Source organism: Physeter macrocephalus, chromosome 4 (genome assembly GCF_002837175.3).
Source record: "Physeter macrocephalus isolate SW-GA chromosome 4, ASM283717v5, whole genome shotgun sequence".
In the NCBI taxonomy this organism is placed as follows: Eukaryota; Metazoa; Chordata; class Mammalia; order Artiodactyla; family Physeteridae; genus Physeter; species Physeter macrocephalus.
This window is the reverse complement of record NC_041217.1, coordinates 145,427,269-145,443,607: the sequence shown is the minus strand read 5'-3', so window position 1 is coordinate 145,443,607 and position 16,339 is coordinate 145,427,269. Positions and strand designations below refer to the sequence as shown.

The 16,339-nt window shown below is 49.7% G+C and overlaps 1 protein-coding gene across 2 annotated transcripts; it reads left to right on the top strand.

The window, feature by feature from the left end:
* Positions 1 to 1,641: 1,641 nt before the first annotated feature.
* Positions 1,642 to 12,978, top strand: LOC102978094 (taurochenodeoxycholic 6 alpha-hydroxylase-like). Of its 2 annotated transcripts, XM_024119796.1 has the most exons (12): positions 1,642 to 1,869; positions 4,744 to 4,885; positions 5,502 to 5,546; positions 6,022 to 6,149; positions 7,110 to 7,234; positions 7,608 to 7,762; positions 8,198 to 8,304; positions 8,387 to 8,577; positions 8,663 to 8,796; positions 9,693 to 9,757; positions 9,894 to 9,970; positions 11,979 to 12,978. In XM_024119796.1, exons 1-12 carry the CDS (start codon positions 1,675 to 1,677, stop codon positions 12,145 to 12,147), a joined length of 1,533 nt encoding a protein of 510 aa, XP_023975564.1. In that variant the 5' UTR covers positions 1,642 to 1,674; the 3' UTR covers positions 12,148 to 12,978. The 2 variants fall into 2 exon arrangements, with proteins under 2 accessions (XP_023975564.1, XP_023975565.2); XM_024119797.2 differs by lacking the exons at positions 7,608 to 7,762; positions 8,387 to 8,577 and having other exon boundaries at positions 1,675 to 1,869; positions 8,198 to 8,310; positions 8,647 to 8,796; positions 11,979 to 12,162.
* The last annotated feature ends 3,361 nt before the right edge of the window (positions 12,979 to 16,339 follow it).

Here is a 16,339-nt window from a genome sequence, read left to right as displayed (position 1 = left end):
TTCCACTATTATTGTGTTACTGTCAATTTCCTCTTTTATAGCTGTTAGCAGCTGCCTTATGTATTGAGGTGCTCCTATGTTGGGTGCGTATATATTTATAATTGTTATATCTTCTTCTTGGATTGATCCCTTGATCGTTATGTAGTGTCCTTCCTTGTTTCTTGTAACATTCCTTATTTCCTTATTTTAAAGTCTACTTTATCTGATATGAGGATTGCTACTCCAGCTTTCTTTTGATTTCCATTTTCATGGAATATCTTTTTCCTTACCTGCACTTTTAGTCTGTATGTGTCCCTAGGTCTGAAGTGGGTCTCCAGTAGAAAGCATATATGTGGGTCTTGTTTTTGTATCCATTCAACGAGCCTATATCTTTTGGTTGGAGGATTTAATCCTTTCACATTTAAGGTAATTATCGATATGTATGTTCCTATTACCATTTTCTTAATTGTTTTGGGTTTGTTTTTTACTTTTGCTGAGTGGTGCCTACTGCTGAGCCCTCTCTTTCTAGGCAGGTACAGTTATGTTGGAGCATGCACTTCCTCCAAGAAAGACATTAGTCATCGTTAACAGAAGCACTGACACCAAATCTAAGGGCCTCTCCACGATGACCAAGTGGCAATCATCTTTCTCTTACACTGTCACTGCTGATTAAGATTTCCTTTCATGAAAATTTAATTTGTCCTCTTTTCTTCAGCATTTTTTTAATTCCTGAAAAAATACTGTATTCAGGAAAGACTTCATATACAGCAAAAGAAGCTGCACCTATAATATAGCTAACAATATAAAGATTAGAAGATTCTCAGCTACCTATTTTATCTAATCCAACAGAAAAATACAAATTAATTCAATGACTAATAAACAACAGAGTGAAAACAATGATTCAGAAAGGAATCTTGCTTTAAGTGTCAATAAGCCTCAAAAGGTGACTGAAGCAAGACATCTGAATAAAGATTTCTTTAAATATTAAGTACATAATCCCAAACCTTTTTTAAAAAATATCATATTTCAGTAGTAGCCATCTTTCACTACATTTCATATTTGTATTCTCTCATTTCTTAAGAAGAAAGACAGGGGTATTCACACAGACATATCACCACAAACTTAAGAAAATATTTAAGCATCCATACACTCTGTGTGCATTAACCTGCTGGTTAGTTGAAAAAAAGAGTGAGATGGAATTTTCTGTTGCATTGGACAAATGAAAATTATTCGTGTGGTCATGCAGGGTAGTCCACGGCTGGATGATACTACAGACTTAAACTCTGGTTCTGTACAATATCATAGTGATAAACAAGATATCACAGCAATACGTTATTCAAGGAAGTTTGAAAAAACATTTACATTCCTGTTTTATTTCAATTTGTTTAAAGTGTTTAAAAATGTAAGCATGTGATAGTTTGCAGGATCCTGGTACAACCCAAACTCCCACTTCTATTTATAAATATTGTCTTCTCTTTATATTACTTACATTTTGTAACAAAAGAGAGATTGGTTTAAATTTTAAAAACAAAACAAAACAAAACATAAAAACCCAATCCTGGAGGCCCAGGTCTGAGCTCTGCCCTCACCGCCACCCTCCCCCAGGTGGGCGGGGCAAGCCTCCCTGACCAGGCGGGCGCTCAGGGGAGGTCAGCCACACTCAGGGACAGTCAGCGATCCAGAAGCCGCTGCGCCATGAGTGTCTCTGCGCTGAGCGCCCCCAGAGCCCTGGGCGGTGTCTCTGGGCTCCTGCCGGCGGCCTCCCTGCTCGGCCTGCTTCTGCTTCTGCTCAAGGCAGCGCAGCTCTACCTGCGCAGACAGTGGCTGCTCAAAGCCCTCCAGCAGTTCCCGTCTCCTCCTTCCCACTGGCTCTATGGGCACATGCAGGAGGTAGGATGGAGTGGGATGGGGAATGGGAGGGCAGGGAGGGCCGGGGCTCTCAGACCATGGTCCTGGTGAGCGAGCCCAAGGGACAAAGCCCTGTTGTGGGACGAGCACACGGCCTCACAGAAGGACCCAGCTTACCTCTCAGGTCTTGGCTCTTCATGGCAGTCCGGGGAGCTCCCTCCCGCCCAGGACCCCGTGCTGGTGTCCTCGGGTCTGTCAGACACTCCTTCCTTAGGGAGATCTGCAGGCTGTCCTAGCAGCCCTGCACTTTGAGGACAGTGGCTGTTCCTTCCTGAGTCTCCCCCATCTCCAGGCTGAGCAGCTTCAGCTGTTCTCATAGAACAGGCTTCTAGATGCTTCTGTGCCCCATCCCTCAATCCCATCCTCTCTGCCTGGCCCTGAGCTTGCCTGGGAGCACAGACATCAGTCTGATGGATGCTGCCCTGTGGGTTCACTGTCCGTGGAGATGACAGACAGGAATCTAGGAAGGTGTCAGGTCACAGGAAAAGAGACCCACTTTCTGGGTGGGGGCTTACCTCAGCTGTAGGGACAAACTGGCTCGGTTTGTTAAGACTGAGGAATTTTCCAGTCTCCTGATTTCAGTGCTTCAACCCTGACAAGTCGCTGGCACACATGAGCGAGGTTCCCAGGATGGTGCCAGGTAAGGGGAACTGACATTTGAGTTGCACCATCCACAGGGTGAGGTCGCCCGCCTGGTGTCCTCCCTCACTGGACCATGAGCTCTTGGAACCGAGCGTGAAATCCCCTCACCCCCAGCACCCTGCACAGAGCCAGCGCAGAGGGATGTCAGTCCACTGTGTGGAGGTACAGGAAGGAGGGAAGGAGCGGCTTGCAGGCTGGGGAGGGGCAGCACCTCCCACCCAGCACTGGCAGCACTAGCCTGGGTGCCGGGGGCCTCAGAGCAAAGTAGGGGCCACATGGAGAGCGGCTCATCAAGGGTTTGTGGACTGAACAAATGTTGGGAGAAAATCAGGGGTTGCAGAGAGCTGAGGCCTCCCTTTCTCTGCAGCGTGATTAGAGTAGACTGGAGGCAAAGACGGGAACCGGAAACAGCCCGAGCCCCACGTGGGCTGGCCCAGTACCTCTCCCCACTCCTTCCTAATCTCTTGCACCCCAGGTTACTCAGCGTCCTCCCCGCCTGCCTGGGCATTCTGGCCTCTGGGACTCTGCTCCCTTGTGCCCTCTACCTGGAATGATCTTGTCCCTCATATGTCTGTCTACCAAGGCCCAACCCCAAGCCACCTCCTCCAAGATGTCTTTCTGGGTCTCCCAGGAGCGGAGAAAACAACCCTTTTTCCCTTGGCTGTCCTTCTCATAAGGCAGTGCTAACTGGATTCAGCTAGTTTTGTCTGCAGTGTCATAGTTGTGAGCTCCTTCGGGGAGAGCCCGCCTCTGGTTCATCTTTGTAACCCGAGAGCATCTTGGTAAATGATGACTCAACGAATGAACACATGCATGACAAAGAGCTTTCTAGAGCTTTCTAACGTCCAGGTCTGAGTTAGCGCCCCTGCCCTAAACCTTCCCCAGAGGCTTGGTCTTCCCTCCATCACACATTCATGAGCCCTACGGTTGTCATGTCCTCAATCTCGCTGTCTCCTCCTGGAGCCTCCAAACAGACAAGCATCTACAGCCGCACCCTAATTCAGTGCTTTAATCCAGTTCCTGGCACATCGTAAATGCTCAGTAAATATGTGCTCAGTGAAGGAACCCGTCCTCCAGTAGGCAAGTTGCCTCAGAGCTGGTGAGTCCTGATGGTAGAAGGATGCAGGCAGAGATTAGATACCAATGTGGCAGGGGGATGCTTTGAGTTACACAGAAGCCATTGAATTAAAGACGAGGTGACTGCATGGAACATGCCTAGGACCAAATGTTGACAAGAAATCCAGAGGGGATAAAACGAAGCTGAATCTCCAAGGTTAAGGAGAGGCAGTTGCTCTGTGGCAAAGAGGAGGGGCACACCAGGTAGAGGAAAGAACCTGGGCAGAGGCCTAGAAGTGTGAGCAGGTGGGACCAGTGCAAGGCACACGGGCAGCAGCATCTTTGGGGGCAGAGCAGTGGGTCCTGTGGACTCGCCAGCCCGGCAGGAGGCAAGAATAGAGAGGGTAAAGCCAGAAAGCAAGGGCCTTTGTGGTCCACACTGAGGAGTTTCAAGAGATTCCTCTAGGCGGTGGGAAGTGCACACAAGTTTCTGGACACTGGTAAATGAAAATGGGATAAAATAATACACGTATCAAAACCTTAGTTCAATACCATTTTCATATATACATCCAGAAACTGTGTACGCACTCAATATGTAAAATAATATGATACACACACAATTTAGTATATAATATTTCTCACTTATTCATATACATCCGACACTCTTTCAAATTAACATTTATATGTATGCGGGGATACTACTGAAAATATATAACAACCAGTATGGCAAAATGAAATTAACATATAAATTTAATTTTTATAATATAATCTATTTTATTCTCTAAATAAACAAAATTATATGACAAAACTACTTACCAAGTGATACAAATTAGCATAAATTGCTCATGCAAATGTTGCACGAATGACTTCCAAAAGTTTTGTAAACCAGAGAGTCAATCCCTGATGGAAGTTTCTGTAGGCAGTTTGTAGCGGTGGCCCAGGGCTCTACCCAACAAGGGGACAGAATCTGGCCTTAGGACAAAGGTAGACAGGCAGCAAGGTCTGGATCAGAGCCCAGGTCATAAGAAATAGTTCAAAACTCCTAGTTCTGCTGATCGATCAAGAACGATCTCCCTGTACCCATCCTGCCCTTCACCCCCACTCCAGCGCTGGAACTCAGAGAAGGGTTTTATTGATTTATCTTTCCCTTGGTGACAGTTCCAAGAGGAGACTGAGCTGCGACCCCTACTGAAGAGGGTAGAGAAATACCCAAGTGCCTGTTCTCGCTGGCTGTGGGGGACGAAAGCCCTAGTGTTGATCTATGACCCTGACTACATGAAGGTGGTCCTAGGGAGATCAGGTGAGAAGGAAACCCACATCCCAGCAGGAGAAAATCTTCCCTCTTGGGAACATGCCTCTTCTGGAAGAAGAAACTGGCACTTCAGCCATCAATACCTGACTCCCTACCAGCCAGCCTTGCAGGCCACAAACCAGACTAGGGCCAACATTATTCACTTATAGTGAATGCTTAAACACCTGGGGGGTGCTGACTCCTCTTTTCTGTCTTACTTACTTTCATTGAGATGATCCCGGGTCTGGAAGACAGTTCCCTGTCCACACTGATTTAGGTTTGGCACCTCTCACTGTTGCCTGTCCTGGGTCATGAAATGGCCAAACCACCACAAACTGTAGGAAAACCACAGGCTTCTGTCTTACTCTGTGGCACTGAGCAGAGCCTATCTTTCTTGCCAATTCACCATCTTAATCCTGTGGGTGTTCTGCTGCTGGGACACTGAGTCTGCTTTCCTGGGCCCACAGTGACCATCAGGACAGAGAGAGTCAGGGATGGGAGGCAAGAGGGAGGTGGCTTGAGACAGACTGCCAGGTGACAAGCATCAGGAATGGGAGGTACCACAGCTGCTCTGGGGGCTGCCTGCCTTGTTTGGTGCCCTCCACTTTCCTTCCTTACCTTTCAGACCCAAAGTCTCATGATTCCTACAGATTGCTGATTCCCTGGATTGGTAAGTACATTTAAATACAACTGCAGTCCACCCACCAGTTAGGTTTACCAAGAGCTACCTCTTTGGTTAATGGAGAACAACGGGTACCAGGCGCCCTGTCACCATCTCATCTCTCAGTCAAGCCTCATTTCTCTCCTTGCAGTAAAACTCTCACCCTTTGTAATCGTGCTGAGAGCCCTCCTGAAGCTCAGCCTCTTCTTCATCACTTCTCAGACCTCTGCGGTATTCTCAGCCTGACTATTAATTCTTCTATCACCTGCCCCCCTACTCTTTTTCAACCTCTGTCTCACAGCTGTCAAAATCACATCCTATGGACCAGCCATTTTGGAAATTCACGTTCCTGAACTGTACTGGCCTTTCCTACCTTTGCCCATGATGTGCCTTCTCCTGACACCCTTGGTTCCTCCCAAGTTGTCCCCAGTTGTCCCTCTGATCCAGTCTCTCCGAACCACACACATACCCATCTGTGGCCCAGGGAATGGTTTGCTCGTGTTGGAGGGGCAGAAGTGGTTCCAGCACCGGCGGATGTTGACCCCAGCCTTCCACTACGACATCCTGAAGCCCTACGTGGGTCTCATGGCCGACTGTGTCCGAGTGATGCTGGTGAGTCCATCCATTGTCACCTGGACCCACTCACATCCAGCACTGTTGACAAAGTCCACTCTCAGACCCTTGTGTCCCTCAGACGTCCATCAGACACAGCCTCCAGAATGATGCATTCAGAACGTACTCTGAGACAGAGCTCACCAAAACTGGATGGGACAGAGGGGTGCCCAGGCAGTAGCTTGGATCCACAATTTGCTCCGAGGAAAGGGAAAGCAGGGACATAGGGTATTCAGGGTCCACTCTCCTCTCATCTCCACATCTTCACCACGAGGATTAGAGCAAGGGTCATTCCCCTGGACAGCGGTGCCAGCTGCCCCCGGATGCCCTGGACAATGGCAGCGTCAGTGGCAGAGTGAACATCCCAGGATGTCACTCAACTAGTCTCTGGCCTGGAGTCCAGGGCCTCTGCATGGAATTGAGCCACTCATGGGAGGAAATGAGACCAAGTCTACACTCACAGAGCCAGGTCTTGACAAACATCACCTCTGATCCAGACTGAGCACCAGCTGGTCTCAGTTAACAATGGATGAATGAAAGGAATCGCCCCTTCATAGGAGCCCAAAGAGAGTCCCTTAACCTTTTCCTTGCCTTGAAATATTTGCTTACTAGTGTTGGCCATCACCTGTCCAGTTCCGATCTCAGGACACAAAAGATTACCACTTTGTCCCTTGAGAAACAATGTTTTCTGCTCTGCCACAAGGTGATTATCAGCATAAATTGTTCCTAGAATTCAGAATTAATTCAGACTATTATGAGAGTATAATTAATTATATAATAAAAGATTCCGAGAAAATAGAAATCACATTACACACGTGTTACAGCTTCAAACTGCTAAAACACATCTGAAAGTGAGGAAATCTCATCCGAAGACTTAGAGAGACAGAGACGGAGCCTGGCCTTGTCAGCACAGGCCTTCTGGGGGAGCAGAGCAGGGTCAATGTTCCCCTCCCACTACAGGACAAGTGGGAGGAGCTCATCAGCCCAGACTCACATCTGGAGATCCTTGGACACGTCTCCTTGATGACCCTGGACACCATCATGAAGTGCGCCTTCAGCCACCAGGGCAGCATCCAGACAGACAGGTCAGTGACAACCTTTCAATGGCAGGATCCTAGTTCTCACCAGCTGGGGAGGACTTACCTGAGAGGCAGGTAGGGCAGCGTGGATGCTTATCAGAACAAAACACAACATTCTGCACAGAGCCATGGACCACAGTCAAATTCCACCCAGACCAACTTCGACTCAGTCACAGGTCCCTGATTCCTGCACAGGGAGAAACCTGGCCACTCAGGCCACTAGTAAAGGACTGAGGGTCTCCAGGGTTGTAAGGCAGAAATGACAAAGCCTCAGTGCTGCCTGTCCCCACTGGCTGAGGAATCCCCACCCGGAGCCCCACTCCTTCACCAGGTCAGAGGCTCCCTCCACTCCAGTCTCCTCTGCATCCTCTCCCTTCAGAAACATCCAGTCCTACATCCAGGCCATCAGGGACCTCGGCAATCTGACTTTTTCCCGGTTAAGAAATGCTTTCCACCAGAACGACATCATCTATAGACTGACCCCTGAAGGCCGCTGGAGCCACCGGGTCTGCCAGCTGGCCCATCAACACACAGGTTCTGCCCCTCCTTCTGGGCGGCTCCTCCCCTGGCCTTGACCCCTCAGGCAGAGCCCAGACTCCTGCTTCCCCTTCAGGGGCTGGCACACACCCACACTGGGTACTTCCTGGTGCAGGGATTGGGAACCGAGACGTCAGGGTGTCAGGTGAGGTGCAGGGAGATACATGTGTCACCACGTTGCTGACGGTGGAATGAGAGCCCCTCCCAGCAGCACTCAGGCAGAGCCTCCACAGGCCGTGCTATTGAGGGGATTCCCGACCTGGATCAGACGATGCTGGAGCTCTCTGCCCTGACATGTGCACCCATTCCCACCCTCGTCCTCATCCACCTGGTACCCAGATCGGGCCTGAGGGGAAGATGGGGCTATGGTGGGCGCTGCATCTGGTTCCCCAGAGCCCTCAGCTCTGTTTGGAGACCACTATTCTGGGACAGATGGAGTGATCAAGCTGAGGAAGGCTCACCTGCAGAAGGAGGGAGAGCTGGAGAAGGTGAGGAGCAAGAGGCACTTGGATTTCCTGGACATCCTCCTCTTTGCCAGAGTGAGTGTGGGCAGGAGAGGCCTGAGGCTTTGCCCAGAGGCACAGAGGAAGGGCAAACCCTGCACTTTCCCTGCCTCCGCAGATGGAGAATGGGAGCAGCTTGTCTGACAGGGACCTCCGTGCCGAAGTGGATACGTTCATGTTCGAGGGTCACGACACCACAGCCACTGGCATCTCCTGGACCCTCTATGCTCTGGCCTCCCACCCTGAGCATCAGCAGAGGTGCCGGGAAGAGATCCAGAGCCTCCTGGGGGATGGCGCCTCCATCACCTGGTGAGTGCCCAACCGGTGGGAGAACCTTGTCCCTCTGCGAGTGGAGGACCGCTGGTTGCCTGCCCTTAGATGGGCTTCCTTTCAGGGACCACCTGGACATGATGCCCTACACCACCATGTGCATCAAGGAGGCACTGCGACTCTATCCACCAGTGTCATTCGTTAGCAGAGATCTGAGCAAGCCCATCACCTTCCCTGATGGACGCTCCTTACCTGCAGGTATGAGCTTCACCACACCCACTAAACTAAGCACTCTGCAAGACCACATGCGAGATCAGAAATACACATGTGCTTTCCAGCTCTGGGATGCTCTGTCGGTTGTTTCCACCTCAAGATAATTAATATTTACTCTGCAGTTTGGACGTTTTGTAAAATGCCTGACACAGAACTTGAACCAATGAAAGCTCAATAAGCAAATGCTAGCCCTTGTTGTGGTCTTGTAATGGAGCCCTAAAATTCTAATTCCTTGAGATGTGAAGGCTTAAGAGAAAAGCAGAAAGAAGTAGGGGGAGATGTGGTTCTTTCATATGGGGTCTAAGTAAATGAGGGAGCTCAAGGAATCCACTGTCATGGGTCTGAGATTCCAGTCTCTGAGGAGCCCTCAGGTGGATGGCCGAGAGCAGCTGATGCTCAGGTCTGAGAGCCCTGCCATGGTTGGAAGCTACCCAATGGCTCTCTGCCCAATGTCTCTGAATCCTAGCCCTGCCACCTCCTCTCTGTGAGATCACAGGCATGTCCCTTAACCTCTTGAAGGCTCAGGTGCCTCATCTGCACATGGGGATAGGAGTGCCTTCCTTGAGGGCTGCTGTGAGGATTAAATGAGTTAATGCACATTCCCCAAGGGCTCATGATGGCACCTGATAAATGTGAGTTTTCATGTGAGGTGATCCTAATAGCAAGCCTCCAACTCTTTCCTTCTCAATCCTGGGCATGGTTACCTACTCCTAATCTGTGCTCATGTGCTTTGTCACCTCCAGCCCACCTCTCTTGCAAGAGCATCATTTCATTCAGAGTGATGGAGGGTAGCTCTCATGGTGGCTCCCAGGCCTTTTGTGCACATTGCCCCTGTTGCCATGGGTACCATCAGTCTTCTCTCTCTCCTCCCTGCCCCACAGGAATCCCGCTCTCCCTCTCCTTTTATGGGCTTCACCACAACCCGAGGGTGTGGCCGAACCCAGAGGTATGATGGAGGAGGGGATGGGATGCTCTCTCCAGACCAGCACCTCCCCTGCTCCTCCTCGGGGATTCTTGTCCCCTGGTGGATTGGTGCAAGGAGATTGACCCCACCTGCCCTGGCCCCGGTGCTCTCTCTGCAGGTGTTTGACCCATCCCGGTTTGCACCAGGTTCTGCTCGACACAGCCATGCTTTCCTGCCCTTCTCAGGAGGATCCAGGTGAGGCCTTCTGTACCTGGGGCAGCCAGGTGTCACTGGGTGCTACCTGATGTGTGTGACTGTCTACATTCATATGTGGTGTAGACAGTTATGTCCCTGTATGTTGGCATGTTGAGAAGAGGCGTGTATTCCCATGTACAAGAAGGCCTTCAGGGCACGCCACGGAGACCTTGACCTCCTGACTTCCGCAATGACCAGCCACATTTCCATGGCCATGGCCGCTCCAAAGTATTCCAGGGTTTTCCTCATTTTAGGTGTATGACTTTTCAGCATTAGAATTTTCCATGAAACTTAAACTTCAGATGTTTGCTTTTCCCAATTATCAGTCATCTTAGAAGGTGGTTTTCTCTCTTGGCACATTTCTAATCCAGCCCCCTGTCTTTTTTATTTAATTCACCAATCCACCTCTCACTGTATCAGCAGTCGTGTTTTCATGGATTTGGATTTCCAGATGCCTTCCTTGTCCTGAGGCTTCAAACTATGTATGTGATCAGTTACAGTTGCCATTTGAAGAAAGCCTTGTGTGTCTCCTCTATTTCTGTAGTTGAACCCAACAAAGTTGTGACAGCGTATTAATATACACATGACACCTTTTCTAGTTGCCAAAATTCTATATATGTAGCGGGGACTATGTACCATAGTCCCAAAATCTAGAGTCTAATTTTGGCAAAAAAGGATGAAATTGAAGGCAATCAAGTGCTTTTGAGAGAAAATTCACTATTTTGTGTTTGACACATGCATTTGAGAACTTCCTGCCGTGTAAAATATAAAGCACACATGAAATAGCTGTTAAGCTGGATGATACACTCCAAAATGACTGCTGTGAAAATCTTCAGCGGCTACAGATCTCCCCCGAAATAGTCACTTCCATAACTTTGGAACTACTTAGTAATCCAAGTTTTTTCTGAGCCTATAATTTTCTGAAATTTTCGGTTGGTGAATCAGCCTTCACAGAACAGGCTTGACGCAACACGTTCCCGGAATTTGCTCTAGGATTTGGTCTGTACCAGGGTCCTGTTCTTCCTTGTAGACATTGGCTGCAGGTCATGCGGCTGCCACCAGAGGACAGGGGGTACCTGGCAACTCAATTCCTAGGTCAGAATTAATATTTAATTTTACTCCAGTCCTTTTTTTTTCAATTCAATTAACTTTGTTCAAATAGAAAGCTATTTATTAAGCCTGCCTCTGTGTGCCAAACCATATATTACAAGATGGGAACACAGAGACGAAAGGAACTTTCCTTGCTCCAGGAGTTCACAGTCAAGAAACAACTACCGCTATTCAAGACAGACATGCGACGTTTCCATAGTGTAGTGGTCTGTATGTTTGCCTTACAAGACAGACATCATGCATTCATTCACTGAGCAGATTGTGGAATGTTCCATGTTTCTGGCACTGTCCTGGTCACGGGACGGTGATGTGTCCTTGAGTTAACACTAAAGGTGCTTGGGGATGTGGGAGAAAGAGGTGCAGGCGGCAGAGGCGGGAGGCCAGGCGGTCACTAGACTGAGTCTTGAGCATGTGGCCGGCAGAGGTGGGGGGAGGGAACCTCAACAGGAGCAGAATGAGGAAGAGGAGCTGGACAGGTGTGAGGGGAGTGAGGAGCCACCCAGAGAGCGCTGTGATGCCAGCTGAGGCCCTGCGACGTGTCTTCCCTGTGATGGAGGGCACAGCAGGCCCCGAGCTGCCGTGGCTGCAGTAGAGGGAGGGGAGGCAAGGAGACTGAAAAGGCCAGTGAGGAGCCCACGGGATGGGAGGAGGGGCCTTGCTGGAGTAGAATGGGAAGGCTCCAGGGGCGGGTTGACTGAGGGGCTGAGGGGAGACAGGAGGCCGGAGCATTAACTGGGAGGCAAGTGGTCCAGCAGGTCGAGGGTCGCTTGGGCGGCACGTTCAGTGTGACCTGTAAGGAAGGGATTGGGGCTGGGCCACATGGAGGAGAGCCCTGAATGCCCTGGGCCCGGCAGGGGTTAGAAGCCTCTGCTCACTTCCTTTTCCCTCCCTGACCCAGGAACTGCATCGGGAAGCAGTTTGCCATGAATGAGATGAAGGTGGCCGTGGCCCTGACCTTGCTTCGCTTTGAGCTGGCACCCGATCCCTCCAGGGTCCCTGTTCCCATTCCGAGAGTTGTGCTGAAGTCCAAGAATGGGATCCACTTGCAGCTCAGGAAGCTCCTGTAATCCTTGGGGACAAGGATGAGCTCTGAGGGCCCCTGCCTACCATCCTGTCTCGCTGTCACTCTCTCCTGTCCTTGCCTCTGTGCCCACTTCCTGCTTCTATCTGCCCACCTGCCGGCTTACCTCATCTCCTGCCTCCTGCCCATCAGACGTTCTGCCCTCCTCCTCTCACCTTTCTCCAGGCTCCCTATCTGCTTATCTCTCCATCTGTCTCTGACCCACCTGTGTCTCTGACTGATCACCTAAACCCTGATCGCCTGCACTCCTTCAGTCTGTCTATACTCTCCCTGTCTTTCTCCCCTTCTGCCTGCCTGTCTGTCCCTGAATTCACTTCCTTTTGCTGATAAAATAATTGGCCACAGCCTTTTGGACTTAGAACAACACAGAGTTATTTTCTGACAGCTCTGAAGTCAGAAGTCGGAAATGGGTTTCCCTGGACACAGTCAAGATGTTGGCAGGGACCTAGGAGAGGATCCCTCTCTTTGCCTTTTCCCACATCTAGAACTGCCATCCTTGCGTTCCTTGGCTCCTGGGCCCTCCTCCATATTCAAATCCATCAGCTTCTTCAAATGTTCCCCTGTTTCTATCCTCACATCGCCTTCTCTTTCATAAGGCCCTTTGTGATTACACAGGCCCACTCAGATAAAACAGGCTTGCTCTGAGTTCTGGGGATTAGGAGGAGAACACCTTGGGCAGCCTTACTGTAGCTGCTAAGTCCTGTGTGACTACCATCGCCTTGGGCCCCCGATCACTCTCCTGTGTTACGGGTCTACCCGTTTGTCACTCACCTGGCTTCCCCCTCTTTCCCACTCCCTGGATAAATTCACAATGTCATATGGAGTGTGTGTGTGTCTTCCCTTGAAAGGAGCTGGATGGAATGGAAGAGCGAGAGAAGGGGAGGGAAGGCAGAGGAGACGAGGAGGGGACATGACCCCTGGTCTGTGGGCCCAGAACCCCAGCAGGACAAGCGTGTCCCAGCGCCCCTGCAGCCTCACACTCTGAGGTCCCTCACGCCACACAACCCACCTGTCACCCGAGGCTCCCACGGCAGGTGAGTCAGGAGAAAGGGCTCGTCTCCAAAGGCTCAGAGGGAAGAAGCTCACCCCGGGCACCTGTCGGGGAAGGAGCCTCCCAGCTATTGTGTGGTAGCTTCCTCAACTACATCTTTAGAGGGGCACAGCTGAGACAGGCTGGGCCTGGGACCCTTTGCTGCAGCACTACAATGCTTGCACCTGGTCACACCTCTCTTCGACCAACAAAATTCAAAGAAAGTGTATGGGACTAAAAATAACTATGTCCATGAGCAGTTGGGGCAAATTCTGAACAAAACATACAAAGAGACCAAAAAACCCAACTGTCACTTTTTTTTCTTTTTTCATCTTTATTGGAGTATAATTGCTTTACAGTGGTGTGTTAGTTTCTGCTGTACAACAAAGTGAATCAGTTATATGTATACATATGTCCTCATATCCCCTCCCTCTTGAGCCTCCCTCCCACCCTCCCTATCCCACTCCTCTAGGTCATCGCAAAGCACCGAGCCGATCTCCCTGTGCTGTGCTGCTGCTTCCCACCAGCCAACTATTTTATACATTATACATTTGGTAGTGTATATATGTCGAGGCTACTCTCACTTCACCCCAGCTTCCCCCTCCCGACCCCGTGTCCTCAAGTCCATTCTCTATGCCTACCTCTTTATTCCTGCCCTGCAACTAGGTTCATCAGTACCATTTTTTTTTAGGTTCCATATATATGTGTTAGCATACGGTATTTATTTTTCTCTTTCTGACTTATTTCACTCTGTATGACAGACTCTAGGTCCATCCACCTCACTACAATTAACTCAGTTTCATTCCTTTTTATGGCTGAGTAATATTCCATTGTATATGTGTGCCACATCTTCTTTATCCATTCATCTGTCGATGGGCATTTAGGTTGGTTCCATGTCCGGGCTATCGTAAATAGAGCTGCGATGAACATTGTGGTACATGTCTCTTTTTGAATTATGGTTTTCTCAGGGTATATGCTCAGTAGTGGGATGCTGGGTCATACGGTAGTTCTATTTGTAGTTTTTTAAGGAGCCTCCATACTGTTCTCCATAGTGGCTGTATCAATTTACATTCCCACCAACAGTGCAGGAGGGTTCCCTTTCCACCACAGCCTTTCCAACATTTATTGTTTCTAGATTCTTTGATAATGGCCATTCTGACCAGTGTGAGGTGATACCTCATTGTAGTTTTGATTTGCATTTCTCTAATAATCAGTGATTTGAGCATCTTTTCATGTGTCTCTTGGCCATGCGTATGTCTTCCTTGGTGAAATGTCTGTTTAGGTCTTCCGCCCATGTTTTAACTGGATTGTTTGGTTTTTTGATATTGAGCTCCATGAGCTGTTTGTATATTTTGGAGATTAATCGTTTGTTTGTTGTTTCATTTGCAAATATTTTCTCTCATTCTGAGGGTTGTCTTTTTGTCTTGTTTATGGTTTCCTTTGCTGTGCAAAAGTTTTTAAGTTTCATTAAGTCCCATTTGTTTATTTTTGGTTTTATTTCCGTTACTCTAGGAGGTGGGTCAGAAAAGATCTTGCTGTGGTTTATGTCAAAGAGTGTTTTTCCTATGTTTTCCTCTAAGAGTTTGATAGTGTCTGGTCTTACATTTAAGTCTTTAATCCATTTGGAGTTTATTTTTGTGTATGGTGTTAGGGAGTGTGCTAATTTCATTCTTTTACATGTAGCTGTCCAGTTTTCCCAGCACCACTTATTGCCCACCCCTTAGGTGGTGTCGTGTGCAGGGGGCATGGGCAGCACCCCGCTTTTGCTTCTGACCCCCAACTGCCACTTTTGAAGAATCTGGAGCAAAAACAGGGTGTCAGGAGCAAAAGCAGGGTACCGTGCATGCCCCCTGCACACGACACCACCTAAGGGGCGGGCAGACCACCTAAGCCACCCTCTGGCCTGACCCCTGGACACACCCCTACCCTCACCCCATATAAGAAACAAGCTTGCCCCCCTTCGGGGAGCGAGCAAGCAAGGGAACCTGTTGTTTGTTCTCCCTCCCCCACTGCAGCAGGGGCCCCAATAAAGCCTTGGCTGCATTTCTTGTCTGGCCTCTAGTCAATTTCTATTGCTTAAGGAGGCCAAGAGCCCTGGTCGGTTACATATTTTGTGTTGCTCAACGTTGGGCCCTTGTGCCTGTCTGGGAAGTGGATCTGGGCACCTCTGGGACCACCGAACGCAGCTTCACAGTGGGTGACAAGCGGTCACCTGAGCCTCTTGTTTCAGTGTCACCACGTTTGGTAAGTCTGCCTTCCTGGCCCCTGGGGAGCTTCAGTGCCCTGATTCAGGCAACACTTTCCCCCTTCCCTTAGTCCTTTTTCCCTCACCATTTTCCCTTTCCCCTTAGTCCCTTTCCCTCTCCTGAAATCTCTCTACTTCTCTCTCTGTCCTCTCCTCCTTCTGTCCTGTCCTTCCGAGAGAGAGGACGTCAGGCAGCCACAGCATCACTCCTCTCAGCTTGTGAGACCTGCTCCCCCTGGCCGGCAACGGCTCACCTTGACGGGTGCCAGGCAGAGGTGGGAGAGGCTCGCCTCGCCCCGTGCAGACCGTGGTCTAGAGGGCTCTCCCTGACCAGAGATTTATGAGAGTGATAGATGTTCAAACCTCATATCGTGGAATGGCTGGAAGCCCTATCATCCCAATATTCTCACCTTTATGTTCCTACCGCCAAGAAAAGTCCCACTGGGAACGGGCTGAAGGGGCAGATTTCTATATACTGGTGTACGTGTGGGTGAGAGTCCCACAGACAACATACAACTGGCTGGTTTCCGGGCTTAATCACCCCAGTGGGCTCCTTCCTTCACTGGCCCTTTCTGGAAGAGCGCCGTTTGGTGCCTGAACAGACACCCGCGGGGGCAGGTTGAAAGGGCAATCTCTCTCTTTCTGTCTCTTTCTCTTTTTCTGACATTCTTTTCTGGCCCTCCTCCCTTTCCCTCTCCCTTGGTCCTCACCCCTACACTCTGTCCCCTTTATCCTGAAACTTCCTGTTTGTGTCTTTAAGTTTCATGATCGGCATCTTTGTTTGTGATGCAGTTTTGTCTGTGCAACCGCTCCTGCAAGCCTCTGCTGCCATTGCGCCACGGCGGAGCACTTAAGCCTTGAAATACAAACACAGCCCACGTAGCCTGAGACTCCAGCCTTGGG